The 20,208-nt window shown below is 41.6% G+C and overlaps 1 protein-coding gene across 2 annotated transcripts in view; it reads right to left on the bottom strand.

The window, feature by feature from the left end:
- The window catches only part of CYB5R4 (cytochrome b5 reductase 4), an 86,865-nt gene that overhangs the window by 21,360 nt on the left and 45,297 nt on the right, over positions 1 to 20,208 (bottom strand). For both annotated transcript variants that reach the window (XM_048845117.2, XM_075126561.1), the window contains one exon: positions 10,774 to 10,914. In XM_048845117.2, coding sequence (XP_048701074.2) covers positions 10,774 to 10,914 — 141 coding nt within the window. The remainder of the gene's footprint in view (positions 1 to 10,773; positions 10,915 to 20,208) is intronic.

The raw sequence follows: 20,208 nt of genomic DNA, 5'->3' as shown, positions 1-20,208 counted from the left end.
GCAGCCAAGTGTACCTTGACTGATCCGATGGATAACATGGATGTCTTCAAATCCAGGGCATAATTCAGGATAAGGGAAAGGGGACCCAATTCAGGTAGGAGGTACTGACGACCACACCAGTCAGCAAATCTTTTCAAATTCTGCAAGTTCGCAGGTTGATGTTTTCCTACTGTGTAATAGAACACGTGCTAAACCTCCATGAAGCAGAAAACCTCTATTGCTAAGGTTTCAGAGTAACAGCCGTGTTAGTCTGTATTCGCAAAAAGAAAAAGAGTACTTGTGGCACCTTAGAGACTAACAAATTTATTTGAGCATAAGCTTTCGTGAGCTACAGCTCACTTCATCGGATGCATTACTATTACTAAGAACCATCCAGGAGTCATGCTCTGAGATGGAGAGCTGCCACGTTGTGGTAAAGCACACTGCATGTCCGAGACAGGGGATGAGGAAAGGTCAGGAGCTTGACTGGCAGTTAGACACACAGCTGAATCAGGAAAGGGTGCCAAGCTTATCTCAGCCAGGTAGGTACTATGAGAAAAACTCCAGCCTTGACCTGCCTGATCTTATCACCCTTAGAATTAGAGGTGTCAGGGGAAAGACACAAAACAGACTTCTTCCAAGGTAGAAAAGAGGCATCCTCAGGCAGAGCTGACCCAAATGCCCCCTTGTACAGAAAAGACGACACTTCCTGTTTTCAGAAATGATGAAAAGATCTATCTCTGGCCATCCCCATCTCTGGAATATGTCTTTGAAGACCTGCACGTCCAGCTCCTATTCATAGTCATGGGAAAAAAGTGTCTGCTGAGGGCCTCTACAGTGGTGTTCCAGATGCCTGGAACGTAGGCTCCTGAAATTTAGATGTGGTTGGCTATGCACCAGTTCCAGAATTTTACAGCTCTGACGCACAAGGAGGGAGATCTTGCCTGATCAAGGGCAGGAAATGAAGGCAAGCGTTTCTGACTGCCCTGAGCTCCAACAGGTTGATGAGGAGACTAGTTTGTGGGCCTTCCATCTGCCTTGAACTACCATGGTACCAAGGTGGGCTCCACAACCTAACAGGGATATTTCAGTTGTTAGAGTCACTGTCAGGTCTGGAAGGTGGAAAGGGACAGCCTTGCAGATGTGGAGTTGCTTTGTTCAAAGTTCAGGGAATTCTTTATGTGCAAGGGGGTGTCCAAGACGTCCCTGGTCAGAGAATAGGCAGTTCTCAACCAATCTTTGAAGCAGCAGAGGTGTAACCTTGTATGATTGTTAACAAAGGTACATGCTGCCATATGCCATGAGGAGTTGAAGATAGTTCCTTATTGATGTCTGAGAGCTTCCCTGAATCATCCCTCCAGTCCTGACAGTCATAAAATTTGTCTAAAGAAAGGTATGCTCTAGCTGTCACTGAGTACAATAAACTGAATTCCTTGCATTGGTACTTACGTGGATTTCTTTATGTTCAGCTGTAGGTCCAACTCTCAGAAAAAAGCAAGAGCCTTCTGATTGGATGACAACACTGTCTCGAAAGAGCAGCCTTTGAGAAGCGAATCGTTGAGCTATGGGAAAATGAAGATAAGCCACCACTATGGCTAGAAACTTCAAGAACACCCTTGGAACTGAAGAGGAACACTCCGTACTGGAAATTATCTTGGCCCACAGCGAATCGCAGGTATTTGCTGTGTGATCAGTGTGTGGCTGTATGGAAATAAGTGTCTTGTAGGTCAAGGAACGAAAACCAATCCTCTTCCTCTAGTGTAGGAATTATAGCTGCTAGATTCACCAACCTGAACTTTTGAGGCTTCATGAACTTGTTCAGCTACCTCAGAGCAGCCTCCAACCTCGGTCCTATTTTGGTACTAGGAAGTATATTGTATAGAATCCCCTGCCATCGTAAGGAGAAGGAACTGGCTCTATCGCTCCTAGCTGCAGAAGAGAGTCCACCTCCTGTTTTAGTAGAAGTTCGTGAAAGGCAGGCCTGAAGAGAGGTGGGGAAAGAGTCAAAAACTGGATGGTGCAGTCCAATGTTATGATCTCCAAGATCCACTAGTCCATAGTGATCCACTCCCAAGTCTGGCGGAAATGGACAAGGTGGTCCCCAAATGGAGGGAAGTGGGCAAAAGGGTGCAACTATAAAAATCAGAGGAATAAAAGGAATCAAGCCCTCAACCAGCCAATCAAAACTGTTGCATAGATCAGCGTTTTTCAAAGTTCGGGTCGCGACCCAGTACTGGGTCACGGCATGTACGGCACTGGGTTGCTCTGGGCAGCACAGCCGACCAGGCTGTTAAAAATCCCGTTGGCGGTGCTGCCCAGCTAAGGCAGGCTAGTGCCTACCTGTTCTGACACTGGGCTGCACCCCAGCAGTGGGTCCGGCTTCTAGGCAAGGGGCCACAGGGTTCCGCGTGCTGCCCCAGCCCTGAGCACCAGCTCCACACTTTATTCTCTCAGTGAGTCATAATGCCAATCCTCAGTTACTAGTTGAATAACAGACAGTCTTCAGTGACAACTCTAGTAAATGAATCACATAGCATAGCAGAAATAAAGTCAGAAAGAAATAAAGACTAATTCACAATGAATGCGAAAATCTCAATGCTTCTTGGCATTTAACTTAAGTATCATAACTTCATTTTTTATCTAGGAACAAATGATCCATTTCCCTGTGATGCTGTTTTAATGGTCATCACTTCCTTATTGTTTATGTAAAATCTAAGAGGTTGCAAGAACTAGGAGACATCAACATACAGCAATTTGAGGGTTTTTTCCTACTTCAAAGCAATACATTTGGGAATCATCAACTTCCCCTTCATCTTTAAATGAAAGATTTATTATGGGGGGGAGACTGGAAGGCTTTCTTCATCACTCCAAACAACAACATTGACACAGGTCCCCCAATCATAAAACTGATCAGTGAATGACAAAGCTAAACTAAATGCTGAAGAGAAGAAAAAAAACGTGTGTGTTTGTTCTTGTTTAAAATAGAAGCACTTTTTTGGCATGATGCATTTTATTTTTTTAAGCAACTCAGTATTACAAGGAGTGACTGAAGTAAAGTTTTCAGTAATTCTCTTCCCATTACTGTACCTAAAATATTCCTATCGCCACCTTGCCTTTCATTATGGTCTTCCATAGTTAAGGAAGCATCAAAATTTTCTCTTTTACAGAATATTTACATCAGTGTCTCACCTTTTTCAGAACCCTTTTTAGTAAATATGCAATGGGGAATTTGAACCAAATTTCAGACACTAACTAACATTTTATCTCCAATATATATTTTGTGTTTGTATGTTGATTTTCCCCCAAAATGTGAACTTCTGTCCGCTATGCAGTAACATTGTGACATCAGAGCTACTCAGCCCCTCAATCACTCCAGTTAATTGGCATACTTGGGAAGAATCACTATTTGCCCTGGTTGTCATGGCTACCTTTGATGACTGATTTGCCTCAGAAGACTAGCATTTCTGCAGAGAAGGGGCCCACAAAGAACAGTAATCAAAACAGAGTGGGTTCAGATAAGCTCCTACTGTACTCTGAGTCTGAACTGTAAATTACACTACTTTTCAAACAACAGGTTTCAGAGTAGCAGCCACATTAGTCTGTATTTGCAAAAAGAAAAGGAGTACTTGTGGCACCTTAGAGACTAACAAATTTATCTGAGCATAAGCTTTCGTGAGCTACAGCTCACTTTATCAGATGTATGCCGTGGAAAATACAGTGGGGAGATTTATATACACAGAGAACATGAAACAATGGGTGTTACCATACACACTGTAACCAGAGTGATCAAGTAAGGTGAGCTGTTACCAGCGGGAGAGCGGGGGAGGGGGGAAACCTTTTGTAGTGATAATTAAGGTGGCCATTTCCAGCAGTTGACAAGAACCTGTGAGGAAGGGGGGGTGGGGGGGGAGAGGAGGAAGAGGAGGAGAATAAACATGGCGAAATAGTTTTTCTTTGTGTAATGACATATCCACTCCCAGTCTTTATTCAAGCCTAAGTTAATTGTATCCAGTTAGCAAATTAATTCCAATTCAGCAGTTTCTCTGAGTCTGTTTTTGACTTTTTTTGTTGAAGAATTGCTATTTTTAGGTCTCAGATGATACTAACCAATTTATTTGAGCATGAGCTTTCGTGAGCTACAGCTCACTTCATCAGATGTTTACCGTGGAAAACATCTGATGAAGTGAGCTGTAGCTCACGAAAGCTCATGCTCAAATAAATTGGTTAGTCTCTAAGGTGCCACAAGTACTCCTTTTATTTTTAGGTCTGTAATCGAGTGACCAAAGAGACTGAAGTGCTCTCCAACTGCTTAAAACTATTTCCCCATGTTTATTCCCCCCCCACCACCACTGTTCCTCACACGTCTTGCCAACTGCTGGAAATGGCCCACCTTGATTATCACTACAAAAGGTTTCCCCCCTCCCCCACTGGTAACAGCTCACCTTACTTGATCACTCTGGTTACAGTGTGTATGGTAACACCCATTGTTTCATGTTCTCTGTGTATATAAATCTCCCCACTGTATTTTCCACTGCATGCATCCGATGAAGTGAGCTGTAGCTCACGAAAGCTTATGCTCAAATAAATTTGTTAGTCTCTAAGGTGCCACAAGTACTCCTTCCCTTTTCAAATGGTAATTCTTACTTGTTCTCAAGAAGGGTTACGTGAAAATAAGCAACAAAACTACAGCTCCTTTCCATCTATTAGTTATGCTTCTTACAAATTGGAGGTTATGGTTTTGAACATTTACCTTTTTAGAGAATGGGAAATTATAGACATGAGTCCCTACTCAAACAGTTACCCAGTTACAAAGTCTGTCATTTAGAAGCTGCAGTAACATCGACATTGCATTAAAAACATGTTTTGTTTGCAAACAACTTAATTACTTGCAATATATTGGTCAATATGGCACTGAGTGGTGAAATACAGAACTTCAAAGATGACAATGACAATAAAACACACATTTAAGACAACCACCATTTAGGCCTTCTGATTTTAGGTTTTAACTAGTAAACACCAAAAGAATACTTTCTGGAGGCTCAGCTTCCTGTGTCCATGATGGAGCTGATGCCATGTTAATTTTTGCATTCTCCTCCCCCTTGAGATAATTAAGTGGCTCTCAATCATTTGATTGCTTTGTTTACTTTTATGTAAATGTGCTTTCATTGTTTGTCTCAGTTTACACTGGAGAGAGTACACATTCAAGCAGATGGACCACATTTCTTTGTCTAGGGTGGGGTGATGTAAGCTCTGTCTGCCAAATACATTAAAACTTTTCATATATCACCCCTACGTACATCACGCAGTGATGCTAATGATCAGCATGTTACCAGTTCACATATGATACCTTACATGACATCTTTGAGATGCAGATTATGACAACAATGAGTTGGTCAGGCCAGCTGACTAACTACTACATGCTGGGGTGCCCCTTGTCCTCTGGCATATGGGTGCTCTCAGGGTCACAGCACTACAAGAAAGTGCTCCTGGGAACCTTCAGTGTGAACCAACAGGGGCTACGTGGACCAATTAATGTGCAAGACATTAGCACACTTTAGAAATCACACCCCTGTGCTTTGTGTAGACCAGGGATCAACAACCTTTGGCACACAGCCTGTCAGGGAAATCCGCTGGCAGACCGGGACAATTTATTTACCTGCAGCATCTGCAGGTTCGGCTGATCGCAGCTCCCACTGGCTGCGGTTTGCCGTTCCAGGCCAATGGAAGCTGTGGGAAGCGTCGGCCAGCACGTCCACTGGCCCACGCCGCTTCCCGCAGCTCCCATTGGCCTGGAACGGCGAACCGCAGCCAGTGGGAGTTGCTATCAGCCGAGCCTGCAGACGCTGCAGGTAAACAAACCGCCCCGGCCCACCAGCAGATTTCCCTGACAGGCTGCGTGCCAAAGGTTGCCAATCCCTGGTGTAGACAACCCCTTATTACATGTAACCATTCCTGGTGTTTTTTCAGTGTTTATTGGATAAAAAATTCCCTTTTTTTGTATTGTGGGCTTTGAAAACTGGGGTTTTGTCTACATAGGCAAGTGAAAGACAAAACTTTTGTCATTCAGAGGTGTTAAAAAACACGCACACACCCACACCCCCAGAAGACAAAAGTTTTGCCAATGACAAGTGCCAGTATGACTAGCACTGTGTCGGCAGGACCGCTCTCCTGCCGACAACACTAATGCTGCTTGTTGGGGATGGAAGTTTTTTGTTGGCAGGACTGCTCAAACAGTGGCTACACACTGCGTGACTTTTAGCGGCATAGCTGTACAGCCATGTTGCTAAAAGCTGCGTAGTGTAGGCATAACCACAGATAAAACCTTAAAGATATAAGCAGAGAGAAAAAACATTTTGGCATCCTTCATCTGAAGAGACAAAGAAACCTAGCACTCTGAGCTCTATGTTAGAACCTGGCTAAGAACTGCCCAGGCATGCTGCAAGAATAATCATGGAAGAAAACTACTTTGAACAAAAGACTCTAGTTTGTTAAATTTTAGTCTTAGAAACGCATTTTTACTGTTGTTTGTTTGTAACCATTTCTATCCCCATTCTTTCTACTTGGTATCACTTAAACAGCTGTCTTTGTTAAAAAATGTATTGTTTTATCACACAATAGTCGCCACACAGTGTTTCAAACTCAAGAGTTTTAAAATCCACAGCCAAACTAGCCGGTTGGTGCTGTGGAGTGTCTCTTTAGAGGCACAGGGAACTTGATACAGTTTTGTGAGTGCTACAGTGAGAGGAACTGAGCACTGCAAAGGAGATAGTATTGGATAGAGTCAGGATTGTTGGTGTCACGCTACAAGGATTAACCAGGCTGGTCATTGTACGGTAACCAGACTGCTCTGAGACAAAACTGCACAGCACAGAAGCACCCAAGGTTACAGAGTAGGTGGTGACAACCCCTTACTGTCTGGGTGAACCCCCAAAGTACCACAACCAGTACAACACAAAAACTAAGGAATACTGCAAAGAGATTACTCTCTTTCCAGTATAAACTGAAAGTCCCTAAAAGCCCAGATTTTTGGAAATCCCCATGGGACTCAAAACCTGTTATTAATGAACTCTCCAAAATAGAAGCTCTAAAACAAGTAAGTGCTTTATTATTTAAATAGCACATATATAAAAGATTCTCTCTTAAAATGTAAAGAAATTCACAAAATATTTCATTAACATTACTTAAAGTTCCTCTTTGCCAACAAATACATAAAAAGTAGGAAATACAAAGTTAAGGATTTAATAAGGAGAACAAAGTCAAGCACTAAAGTTAGGAAATGCCATAGCGAACATTGTCTTTGCAGTCTTAATTTGGCCCCGATGCTTATGCATTATGATGCAGCCTCTACTTGCACACAGATTGACTACCTATGAAAAGTTAGGTGTACTTTACTTGCTGAGCATCACGACAACTCTGTGGCAGAGGCAGGGATAAAATCCAAGTCTTCAGGGTGGCATTCAACTTCCCTTTCTCTTCTTGCAGTCCCCTGCCTCATTCAGTACAAGTCTTCTGTTAGGCAAAAAGATTCCCCCTCCGCAAGAATTAGGCAGGCACACACACTACTGAAGGGGTAGTACAGGGAAGACTGAAAAACAGCTTTAAAAATATGGTGCCATAGTGGCCAGTTATATACTTTTTAAATTAATTTATTTGCATTTATTTGTACATACAGAGACAGACACTGTTACAAGTTAAGAGAACTTTGAACAAAGACAGAAAAAGGAACAGTAGGTACGTATAGCAGTTGTCCTGATTACAATAAGTATTTATGGCTATCTTGCAGGGGAAAGATGTGGGGCGGAGGGGGGAGGGAGGGGTCGGGATGAGTGCTTACAGATATCCATTGGGCTGTGAAGGGAAGGTTTGTTCTGTTCTAAGAGCTGAGTTACTGGGCGGACATTTGACCATATAAGTTTATCTAGTGTTTACAGCTGTTAGTGTCCTTGGGCTACTGAATCATTTCTGCTTGATCTGCGGTTTCTGTTTTAGCTGTTAGCTAAATTTTAACTCTTGCCTGACAATTCCAACTTCTGTAACAAATGCAACAGCGGTATTACAGACAACAGTCTTCACTTTGAAACCTTGATTCATCCCTAGAGCAACTCCACCCTGTGCACTCAATCAACCATGGATCCTGGGTTAAAAAAAAAAAAGTATGTGAAGACTGTGGGCTTGTCTACACTTAAAACACTGCAGTGCTTTAGTGTAGACACCACCTACGCTGATGGGAGGGATACTAGCACTGTCTACATGGGGACTTAAATTGACTCAATTACGTCTCTTAAGAGTGTGGACTTTTCACACTCCTGAGAGACACATTATGTCGACCTAATTTTCTAGCGTAGACCAGGCCTGTGTCATAACACAGACACACAAGGTGGTCAAATTAAGACTCCATGCACACAACATTCATTCTGGCACTTCCTAACTTAACACCACTTGACTTTGCAAGATTTTAATCCTTTTTAATCCTTGTAAGAGGCCTTGTAATGGATAGCAGATGAAAGTAATCCTGCTGTTTCCCTTTGCCTGCTTCAGAATCCAGATAGCCCATATATTAGATCTGCAGGATGTATCCGATTGTCCATCTTTGACATCATGAAGGCTCAGTATAGCCCCATAAGTGATGTTAGCTTCACAAACTTCGTAAACAATGCATGACTGTATCTATTTTTTAAAATTTACTTTTTTTATTTACATTTGCCAGACAACCCACTCGATCTAAGAGGTTTGTCCATCTCTTAACACCCTGAAAGATGATCAGAAAGGGTTAAGGGCTCCATCTTCCACATCTTTGTGCCAATCTGAGAATAAGCATCTAGGGCTGGAATAAAAAACTACTTTCTATTGTAACTAGTTGTTTTGTGTTTTCTGGATACTTTTACCCATGGTTCGCTTCAGTATTACAGGTGCAGTTTTTAACATAAGGCGCACAGGACATCAGGTGTTTCAAGAATAGGCTGGCCCCTTTACTTTGGTTGCCTAATTGGCTACAAAGTACCAACAGGCCACTTGGAGCTTTTTGCTTTTTTATCTTCCTTTCCCCCTTTTGAGTAGGGGAAAGGCTGTGACTTCCAGATTCTGCTATTGCAAGCAGACACTGAAAGGGGAAAGGAAAAGATGATACAGGCTCTGAGCCTCATATTCTTTCAGCTGCTGTTACAGCTATATTAGTTGCTTTGGTACCTCTCCTTCAGGTCTGATTTTTTAAAGTAGCTGCCCCACAGGTAGAATGAAATAACCCACAGCTGCTGCTAGTGGCACTTGAAGATAGAAGCTGTCTACCCCCCCAATATGTACCTTTCATTAGTAATGAACATATGCCTCCATGGTGAGAAAGATGGGTGCTGCTGGGCAGAGATCATAGGGCCACCAGCAGCTGCTGTTCTGCGCTCCCTACTGCAACTCTTCCAATTAAAGGAGTCATTTATTTTCATCCATTAAATAAAAGAACTGTATACCTCTTAGTTCAGGAAAGTTACATAAGCACTCAATGCCAAACCCTCTCTAGAATGGAGATACTTGTAGATTACTTAACTGGAATGCTGGATATCTGACAATGGGAACAGACAAACAGTAACTAAATGGTACGGTTAAGGTAAGAGTTCATACAAAAGAACAGAGTAACTGACTCCCTTGACTTTTTGCAGGTATTTAACAGGCTGGTTTATTTTATTAATAAAACTGGATTTGAGTTCTGTTGGTCACAGTTCAGGACACCTGCATATGTGTTTTCCCGCAGCCATCCAGCAAGGGCACCCCTGCCTCAGGCTTCCAGCTCCCCAGCCAATTTCTTTTCTAGGATGGGGACACTTCTGAAGGGGCATTTCCAGGCTGCACAGTTTCCCTGCTTCATTGTGTTATTCCTAGCAGAGACAGGCAGCTTGCTTTCTCTGTCAACAATTATAAGTTACCTCACAGTTCTTTCTACGCAAGCCTATTCTATTCTTAAGGTAAAAGCACTACAAAGAAAGCACATTAAAAACAATAAAAGAACCTACACAAATGCTAATAAGCTTATCAGAGATCACTCCAACCTTGACATGGACTCTGGCTGGAGCAGTCCTTCCATACCTCACCCAAGGGGTTTATTTTTGTGGTGCGTCACTGCATCAGCTCAGAATAAGCACATTCATAACAAGTTTTGTCCACCTTTTATACCAGGGGTTCTCAAACTGGGAGTCCTGATCCCTCACGGAGTCACAAGTTTATGTGGGGGGTTGTGAGCTGTCAGCCTCCACCCCCAAGCCCCGCTTCAGCTCCAGCATTTATAATAGTGTTAAATATTAAAAATAAAAATTATAAAGGGGGGGATCACACTCAGAGACTTGCTGTGTGAAAGGGGTCACCAATATAAAACATTGAGAATTACTGCTTTATACAGTTTAGGGGTCTTTGATCTGGAGTTTCCAGGGCAGGTAATTAGTTTTCCTCCTCAGACAGTAGTTTCAAAAGAGTGGATTCGAAGTGGGTCATTTGCATTCCCTTTATCCCCAGGTATCCCCCTAGGAAATCCACTTCCTACATATTAATCTAAAAACCCCTTTGAAGTTTCTAATACCTGCCAGAGACTGCATTAGTCACTCTCCTAGAGAAGTTACATTCATATAATTCCACAATAACACATACACAACTGCATGTTTAATACAATGAACCTCAATAAGGTTTACCTTAATTCAATAAAGTTCATTAAGGATATTGCAAGAAATTGTCAAGATGTCTGTCACACTGCTAATGATCCAAAAAAAGCACTTTTATTAAGTAATGTTAGTGGATAGATTCAGCTATTCTTACCTGCAATAATTTGTTTGAGGTAAACGTGGTGCCCAACAGGAACCTGGAGATGAGTACTCTGTGGCAACATTAAGCAGAAAAGTTTGGTGTCATGGGTGACTTCTGTCTTAGAAACCAGTTTGCACCTTCTGTAGCACAGCCCTAAAAGAGAAGGATTGAGAGTTTTTTTGTTTTTGTTTTTTAATATGCCTGGTAAAGCATCCAAGTTAGGCTCTGACGTGCAAAAGTATTCAGAAAACAACTATATTTTTATGGGGTTTCTACAGATACAAAACTTATGTTCAGTTTTCATTTAAAAATAAGTAAATACACGCAAAAATTATATGTAACCTTCAAGCACCAAAAAACTCCTCATATAGCTCTTGGTGCCATTAAATCTAAGCACTTTACCATTACAGTATATAGCACTTTTCCTCCTTACAGAACAGGTCATCCAGATCACTAATGATAAAAGCCTATACTTTTCTGGGTCTCGGAAAATTTCACGGAAAAGTAGTAAAAGCAAGAGCTTCTAAACAGAAAAAGGGTTTTTATAGCAAAAGGACATTTTTATTGGATTAAAGTAAAAGCGTTTAAAACAAACTGTTCCAGCTGAGCTGTGTCTGTACATATGTCCCCAAATGCTTTATTTTCAAGGAGCATCAAATATGTGTAAAAGAGCCAAGAACATCTGACCATACTATTATACCTGCAAGCGTATGTGCAGGATACTGTCCATCCAGTTTGCTCTGCAATTTTCAAAGTTTGTAATTTGGCTAATTTAGAGTCTAATTTGCTAGTTACATATTACTGTTATTGAAACATGTCATCATTTTCTATGGTGTTTTGCTGCATATATTATTGCACTGAGTTACGTTAACATATAGCAATTAATATGGAGATCATCACTCTAGAAAACTGCTTAAAAATGTAATATGTTTGAGATATTGAACATATTTTTCATAAACATTTTTTCATGGTTTCTGTCTAATATATCCTATAAGAGCTTGCTTTGGATGAGTGAAAAGAAAACTCCAGATGTTATGCTTTGGGTGTATGAGCAGGATTCCTACATCATTTTATTTGAAAAGGCAATAAAGAAGTTTCATATTCTGAAATGATCATTTCAAGGTTCAGCAAGATAGCAGCAGCTATATTCCAGCACATAAAACCTTCTCAGTCAGTACTGCATATAAACTCTTTTGTAGGATAAAAATCTTCTAGAAAGGTGTAGCGGCTGATGGAGAAGAATTTTATCTGATGGACAAGATTTTATGTACACAATGGAAAAGATTTTATACATTGGCTACCCTTTGTGTATACATTTTCAATCATTAGGAAAAAATGACAAAAAGTGACTTGTAATGCTAAACATTTTCAAAAACTGTCCTTTATCAGGATCTACTCAAGATTCAGCTATCAATTTTTGTGCAGTTACACAATTTTGTTTTAGCGATACAACAAAAAGTGAAACTTCCACAAATTGCAGTACGAGATCAATTTTGAATACTTCCTATTAAAAGCATATGAAGAGAAACTAAAACACACACAAAAATTCAAGTTGTACAAAAACTCACAAGTGACGTTTCCACACTAACTTTATATATAAAGAAAAACACGAATTTACGCCCCATTACAACGTTAACTATGGAGATACAGTCAGTGCCTCCATATTTTCCTGGAGACACAATAAATCACTATGTTCACTGAAAGACATCAATATATGCCAAGAATTTCATAGATTTTCATAAGAAGCATCTGGAAAGCTCTGCATTAAGATAATAAATCCCAAAAATGCAATAGTTTATTTGAGTGTGACATTATAGAGGCCAAATTTATTTACTTCCTCTCAGTTAATTTTCATGGAATTTACTGCAAAACACTTCTAATGCACTCATTTACACGCATTAGTTACCTGATTAGTTAACATAACCTCAAAGATTAATATCTGGAACAAACAAATTTACATTTATCACATGGTTTTCAGCCAAGTTTTAAATACAGTACTGTGCCACAGAATTCCTAATTATCTGAAGGGAGCATGACCTGCTTGCTAAATCTTATCTGAAAGCTCACACTGCTGCTTCAATTTCAAAACCTGAAGACATTTCCCCTCATGTATTCAAATAGCTAAATAGCTCTCTTTTTGCCACAGAATCTTAGTTCCTCACAAACATTTATGATATTATTCTCACAACAGACCTGTGAGGTAAAGCAGTATTACCTCAGTGTTGAAACTGGGAACTCAGGAACAGACTAAGGGTATGTCTGCAATTTGACACCCACAGCTGGCCTGTGCCAGCTGAGTCAATCTCATGAGGCTGGGGCTAAGGGGCAGTTTAACTGCAGAGTAGATGTTTGGGCTCAAACTGGAGACTCGGTTCGAGGATCCTATGAAGTGGGAGGGTCCCAGAGCTCAGGGTGCAGACTGAGTCCAAATGTCTACATCACAATTAAACAGCCCCTTAGCCTGAGCCTTGTGAGCCCAAGTAAGCTGGCACAAGCCAGCCACAAGTGTCTAATTGCAGCATAGACATACCCTCAGTGGCTCATGCCTCAGGTCACATAAAGCCTGTGGCAAAACCAGGAACTGATCATAGATCTTGGTCCAAATCCAGCATTTGATCCCAAGATTATTATTCATTTTACAGTAGCACCTAAAGACCTCAACTGAGCTCTGGACCATATTGAGACACTTTCTACTCTAAATTCTTACCATCTAAAACAAGATAGAAAATGGATGGCACAGAAGACTACACAGCGGGTCAGTGATAGAGCCAGGAAAAGAACCCAGGTCACATGAGTCCCAATCCAGCACCCTATGCACTACTAGACTACACTGTTGTTGGACCTTCCTCTCTCACCAAGTCTGTGTTAATAAATTTTAAAGGCCAAAAGGCCTCAATCATCTAGTCTGACCTCTTGCACTAGACAGATCATTATACTTCACCCAGCTATCTACCACTGTAATTTGTGCTTGGCTAAAAAAAAAATTTCCAGAAATGTGCCCAAGTCTTGATTTGAAAACCTCTAAAACAGAGGTAGGCAAACTACGGCCCGGGGGCCACATCCGGTCCTCCAGACGTTTTAATCCAGCCCTGGAGCTATCTCCAGGAAGCAGGGTTTGGGGCTTGCCCTGTTCCAGCACTCCAGCCGGGGAGCAGAGTCAGGGTCTTGCCCCACTCTGCATGGCTCCTGGAAGCAGCGGCATGTCCCCACTCCGGTTCCTACATGTAGGGGCAGCCAGGGGGCTCCACACGCTGCCCCCACCCCAATCGCCACCACCACAGCTTCCATTGACTGGGAACCGCAGCCAATGGGATCTGCAGGGGTGGTGCCTGCACACAGAGCAGCGCGCAGAACTGCCTGGCCGCGCCTCCACATAGGAGCCAGAGGAGGCACATGCCACTGTTTCTGGGAGCTGCTTCAGGTAAGCGCTGCCCAGAGCTTGCCCCCCTGACCCCCTCCCATGCCCCCAACCCCCTGCCCCAGACCTGATTCCCTTCCCACCCTCCGAACCCCTCGGTCCCAGCCCAGAGAACCCTCCTGCACCCCCCAAATCCTCAACTCCAGCCCCACTCCAGAGCCCGCATCCCCAGCTGGAGCTCTCACACCCTTCTGCACCCCAACCCCCAATTTCATGAGCATTCATGGCCCACCATACAATTTCCATACCCAGATGTGGCCCTCGGGCCAAAAAGTTTGTCCACCCCTACTCTAAAAGATGGAGAATCCCCCACTTCCCTTGCCAGTTTGTTCCACTGGTTATTCATTCTCACTGTTAAAAATGGGTGCCTAATTTCTAATTTGAAAGTGTCTGGCTTCAGTTTCCAGCCATTAGTTCTTGTGATGCCCTTTTCCACTACATTAAAGAGCCCTCTTACTACCCGGTATTTTCTCCCCATGAAGGTACTTGGACACTAGTCAGTTCACCTCTCAATCTTCCTTTTGTTAAACTAAAGATTGATCTCTAAAAGTCTCTCACTATAAGGCATTTTCTCTAATCCTGGAATCATTTTTATGGCCCTTTTCTGCGCCATCTGCAATTTTTCAAAAATCCTTCTTAAAACGTGGGCACCAGAACTGTAAGCAATATTCCAGTATTGGTCTCACCAATGCTGTTACATTGATGATCATCTCCACTCCATTCTTTACACCAGTATTGACTACTTTTCACTGCTCTCCCTTTGGGAAGTCCACCTTGCCAACCCTCAATCCTTTATGGATTCACTCCTGTATCAGTTTTCAGAGAAGCAGCCATGTTAGTCTGTATCTGCAAAAAGAATAGGAATACTTGTGGCACCTTAGAGACTAAACAAATTTATCAGAGCATAAGCTTTCAGGAGCTACAGCTCACTTCATCGGATGCATAGAATGGAACATATAGTAAGATATGTGTGTGTATATATATATATATACACACACACACACACACACACAGAAGTTGGAAGTTACCATACAAACTGTGAGAGGCTAATTAGTTAAGATGAGCTATTATCAGCAGGAGAGGAAAACAAAAACAAAAACACTTGTAGTGATAATCAAGATGGCCCATTTAGACAGTTGACAAGAAGGTATGAGGGTACTTAAAGAAATAGATTCAATATGTGTAATGATCCAGCCACTCCCAGTCTCTATACAAACCCAGGTTAATGGTATCTAGTTTGCATATTAATTCAAGCTCAGCAGTTTTTCCTTGGAGTCTGTTTTTGAAGCTTTTCTGTTGCAAAATTGCCATCCCTTAAATCTTTTACTGAGTGGCCACAGAGGTTGAAGTGTTCTCCTACTGGTTTTTGAATGTTATGATTCCTTGAATCTTATGAATACTTGTGGCACCTTAGAGACTAACCAATTTATTTGAGCATGAGCTTTCGTGAGCTACAGCTCACTTCATGAAGTGATGACGTGAGCTGTAGCTCACGAAAGCTCATGCTCAAATAAATTGGTTAGTCTCTAAGGTGCCACAAGTACTCCTTTTCTTTTTGCGAATACAGACTAACACGGCTGTTACTCTGAAACTTGAATATTATGTTGTGCCCATTTATTCTTTTGTGTAGAGACTGTCCGGTTTGGCCAATGTACATGGCAGAGGGGCATTGCTGGCACATGATGGCATATCTCACATTGGTAGATGTGCAGGTGAACGAGCCCCTGATGGCGTGGCTAATGTGATTAGGTCCTATGATGGTGTCACTTGAATAAATATGTGGACAGAGTTGGCATCGGGCTTTGTTGCAAGGATAGGTTTCTGGGTCAGTGTTTTTGTTGTGTGGTTGCTGGTGAGTATTTGCTTCAGGTTGGGGGGCTGTCTGTAAACGAGGACTGGTCTGTCTCCCAAGATCTGTGAGAGTGAGGGATCATTTTTTAGGATAGGTTTTAAATCTCTGATGATGCACTGGAGAGGTTTTAGTTGGGGTCTGAAGGTGACAGCTAGTGGTGTTCTGTTATTTTCTTTGTTGGGCCTGTCCTGTAGTAGGTGACTTCTGGGTACTCTTCTGGCTCTGTCAAATCTGTTTTTTCACTTCAGCAGGTGGGTACTGTAGTTTTAAGAATGCTTGATAGAGCTCTTGTATGTGTTTGTCTCTGTCTGAGGGATTGGAACAAATGCTGTTGTACCTTAGAGCTTGGCTGTAGACAATGGATCGTGTGGCGTGTCCTTGATGGAAGCTGGAGGCATGTAGGTAAGTATAGCGGTCAGTCTCTATGCAAAAGAATAAATGGACACAAATCTGACATCAGGAATCATAACATTCAAAAACCGGTAGGAGAACACTTCAACCTCTACGGCCACACAGTAAAAGATTTAAGGTTGGCAATTTTGCAACAGAAAAGCTTCGAAGACAGACTCCAAGGACAAACTGCTGAGCTTGAATTAATATGCAAACTAGATACCATTAACCTGGGTTTGAACAGAAATTGGGAGGGGCTGGATCATTACACATATTGAATCTATTTCCCTAAAGTTAAGTATCCTCACGCTTTCTTGTCAACTGTCTAAATGGGCCATCTTGATTATCACAACAAAAGTGTGTTTTTTTTCTCTCCTGCTGATAATAGCTCATCTCAACTAATTAGCCTCTCACAGTTTGTATGGTAACTTCCAACGTGTGTGTGTGTGTGCGCGCGCGTGTGCGTCCCCCTAGATGAATTTACACTCACCAGTTTTGAAATGGTGATCAGCCATAATGACAGGTTTCATAGTAGCCGTGTTAGTCTGTATTCGCAAAAAGAAAAGGAGTACTTGTGGCACCTTAGAGACTAACCAATTTATTTGATCATAAGTTTTCGTGAGCTACAGTTCACTTCATCATTAATCAGCCATAATGTTTCACACTTTTAAAAAAACGGAATTAAATGCTTTTTGCAGCATTTTCCACAAAAGTTGCATCACTGTGCTCATGTATGGGAACCAGGAAAATAAGCCAGAAAATCTAATTTCGTTGTCCAAACTAAATGAAGTACAAATAGTAAACAAAAAGCATTAAAGTTTAAAAGTTACTTAAATGGTTTAATATGGATTATTTAAGTAATAAGTAACAAAAATATTTTACGAAGTATGATTTTTGCCTAATAGTGTTTCTTTAAAGAGTCTCTTATATAAAGTTGGTGTCAGCAGCATAGTATTAAAGTGCTTGCCTGTCACCTCTGGGGCCTGAGTTCGATTCCCGCCTGGCACAGCAGTATGAATATGTTGTGATGATCTCAACCTATCTCCTGATGGGTAGATTTCCATACCATGCACTTTCCAGAAAACCACCTACAAGAAAATCACGTCTCAATGACTGGAAGAATAGAACAGTTGCTATGTTCTACCACTGTACTAAGTGTATTTCAATGGGTACATGCTGCCTTTATTCTACAAATATATGTTCTAACAGAATGCCAGTACCATGGCCCTCAGTTTTTTGTTTACACTTTACTGGAAAGATATGCTTAACTACAGTTAAGATTAAAATCAATTAATTATTCAACTGATTCTCTTTAAAGTATCAGATGATTGCTGAAACATATCTTTCATACAACATTTGACTTCAAATATCACCTACATTGCAACATAGAACAAAAACTAACAAAAGAGAGGGCATTGTCAACACCTATAAATAACTATTCCTCAAGAAATTCTCTAGCACTTGGTCTTTAAAAAAAATGAGGAATAAGCCTTGTGGAATAAACGTCTTAAAATCTCAAAGGCTTTCTCTTGAAGCGTTTCTCTGTATCAATCAGTCCTGAGGTATAACTGTGTGTTTTCTTGGAAATATTGAAATAAATGTTTTGTAAATTGGTTCCCTTTAGAAGTTTACCTGTCATAATTCCTAGATTACTATAACTATTTAACTTCACTCTGTTTTACCAACACACAAAGAAAAAATTCTGCAGCAAATTTGAAGAGTTTGTCACAGACTTGTTTAAATTTCTGTTATGTTGGATCGTATTAAAGAAGTTCTGTATTAAAATCACAAATGAGTTTGATTCCCCATAGTTTAAATTCCAGAGTCTTACTAATTAAGAGGTCTCCTGGTTTTTGGCCTCTTGTTTTTACTGTTTCTCTCCCTCTGTGTGAAACTTGCAAGCTGCTAATTGTGTTAGTATATCCTAAGACAGAGTCTGTTCTCAAAGTATTGCTTTGAAACAACAAATACACACACATACAGACTCAAAGCGATACTTTGTAACAACAACTACTCACACAGAGAGAGACTCAAAGCAATATTCTGTAACAGAAACAGCACACAGAGACTCCCTGCCGTTTTGTTGTATTTATCTCACTTTGTTAACAATTGTGATTAAAATAGAGATAGAGGATGTATGTGGATTGATGCTTGGTGTGGATAATAAATGAATGATCAGGGAGGTGCCAGCCTAAGAATCCAGCGTCCATCAGCCAAAGAAGGCGTCAAGTGGAAACAACCAGAGGTCCCCTAGAGGGCAGACTGGAATCCACCCAACAGCCTCAAGGATGGGAGAACCACAAAACAAGATAACATCTGGCAGCACAGAGCCGTCAGGAATGTGCCATCTGCTGATTCAGCAGCAGCATGATGAAGCAATTCCCATAGACCGGCATAGGAGTAAATGCCTATAAAAATGGACTCTAGAAAGCGAGAACTTTGGGGTCTGATTCTGCAAACCAACTTCCAGGAGCATCAGATGAGCATCTGACAAGGCCCTGCTCCCTCCTCCTGTCCAGACCACCTAGCTAGCGGCTTGGCATAAGCAACTTTAAGGATGGTAACTATGATAACCTTGCAGAACCTGTGTGTGTGTATGAATGAATGTGTGAATAAATATGAAACTGAATGGAATGTTATAGCTATAACTAACTGCTTACTATGATTCTTTCTGTATTCACAATAAATGTGGTATTTTGCCTTATTCCCTTTAATAAGGTCCTGCTGGTTTTTATTTTATTGGTATAACATTTCCATATGTGTCTGGATTTCCACATATCTGTTTGTCTAGATTTACATACAGAAGGCCATAACTGCACCAAAATAAATTACCATACTATTTCAATCAGAAAGTCAGCTAAAATCTACAGCAAACAAGTCAATTCCTTAAATTAAGAAGAACTATTTTTCCATTGCTGCATTCTCAAGCTATCTAGTCAGTGATGGGTGAGCCACAGGGAAACCTATTCATTCTTCCATTTAAATAAAAATGTTTTTGCAAAACGATAGCTAAGGCTGGAGGCGATGTTTGGCAAACAAAGATGTGCGCTTGGGATCAGAAATCATCTGCAGTGCCCATCTGACCACACATGTGCACCTCCCCCCTCTAGAGCCATGAACAGGACTATATAAGCATCCAACCGCCCCCCAGTTCTCTCTCTGTTGCAGAGCTTATGTTTCAGTTCCAAAGCAGAAGGGAGGAGGGTGGGTAGTGGAGCACCCAGAGGGGGACAAATCTCAAAGAACCTCAATTACCGCACCGGGTAACTAACCTTATCTTCTTCGAATGATATCCCAATGGGTGCTCCCCTCTAGGTGACTAGACAGCAATACCCCTCACTGGAAGGCTGGGGCTTTGGAGCAGCATTTACTGCAGATGATAGGACAGTATGTCTTAGGACAGTATCTGCTGCATGTTGTGAGTAATAGCGTAGTGACGGGCAAAGGTGTCTGCTGATGCTTTTGTGGCCATTTTGCAAATGTCAGCAGCAGGGATGTTACTGAGAAAAGCAATGAAAGTGGAGAGCGAGCAGGTGGAATGTGCTCTAATTCCAGTAGGAGGTTGTCAACTGTGTAACTGGCAGGACAGATGTATACACTGTGAGATCCACTTGGAAAGGCATTGCTTTAGAAATGGTTGCGCCCTTGGATCTTTTGGCCGTTGAAGGGAATAAACGTGGCAATTTTTGGAAAGGTTTACTTCTGTCCAGGTAGAAAGCTAACACACGTCTGACGTCCAGGGTGTGCAGTGCTGCCTCCTGTTGGTTGCCATGATGCTTCGGAAAGA

This window comes from Caretta caretta, chromosome 3, assembly GCF_965140235.1.
Source record: "Caretta caretta isolate rCarCar2 chromosome 3, rCarCar1.hap1, whole genome shotgun sequence".
NCBI lineage: Eukaryota > Metazoa > Chordata > Testudines > Cheloniidae > Caretta > Caretta caretta.
Note: the sequence above shows the minus strand (reverse complement) of the source record. Positions and strands in the feature narration are given on the sequence as shown.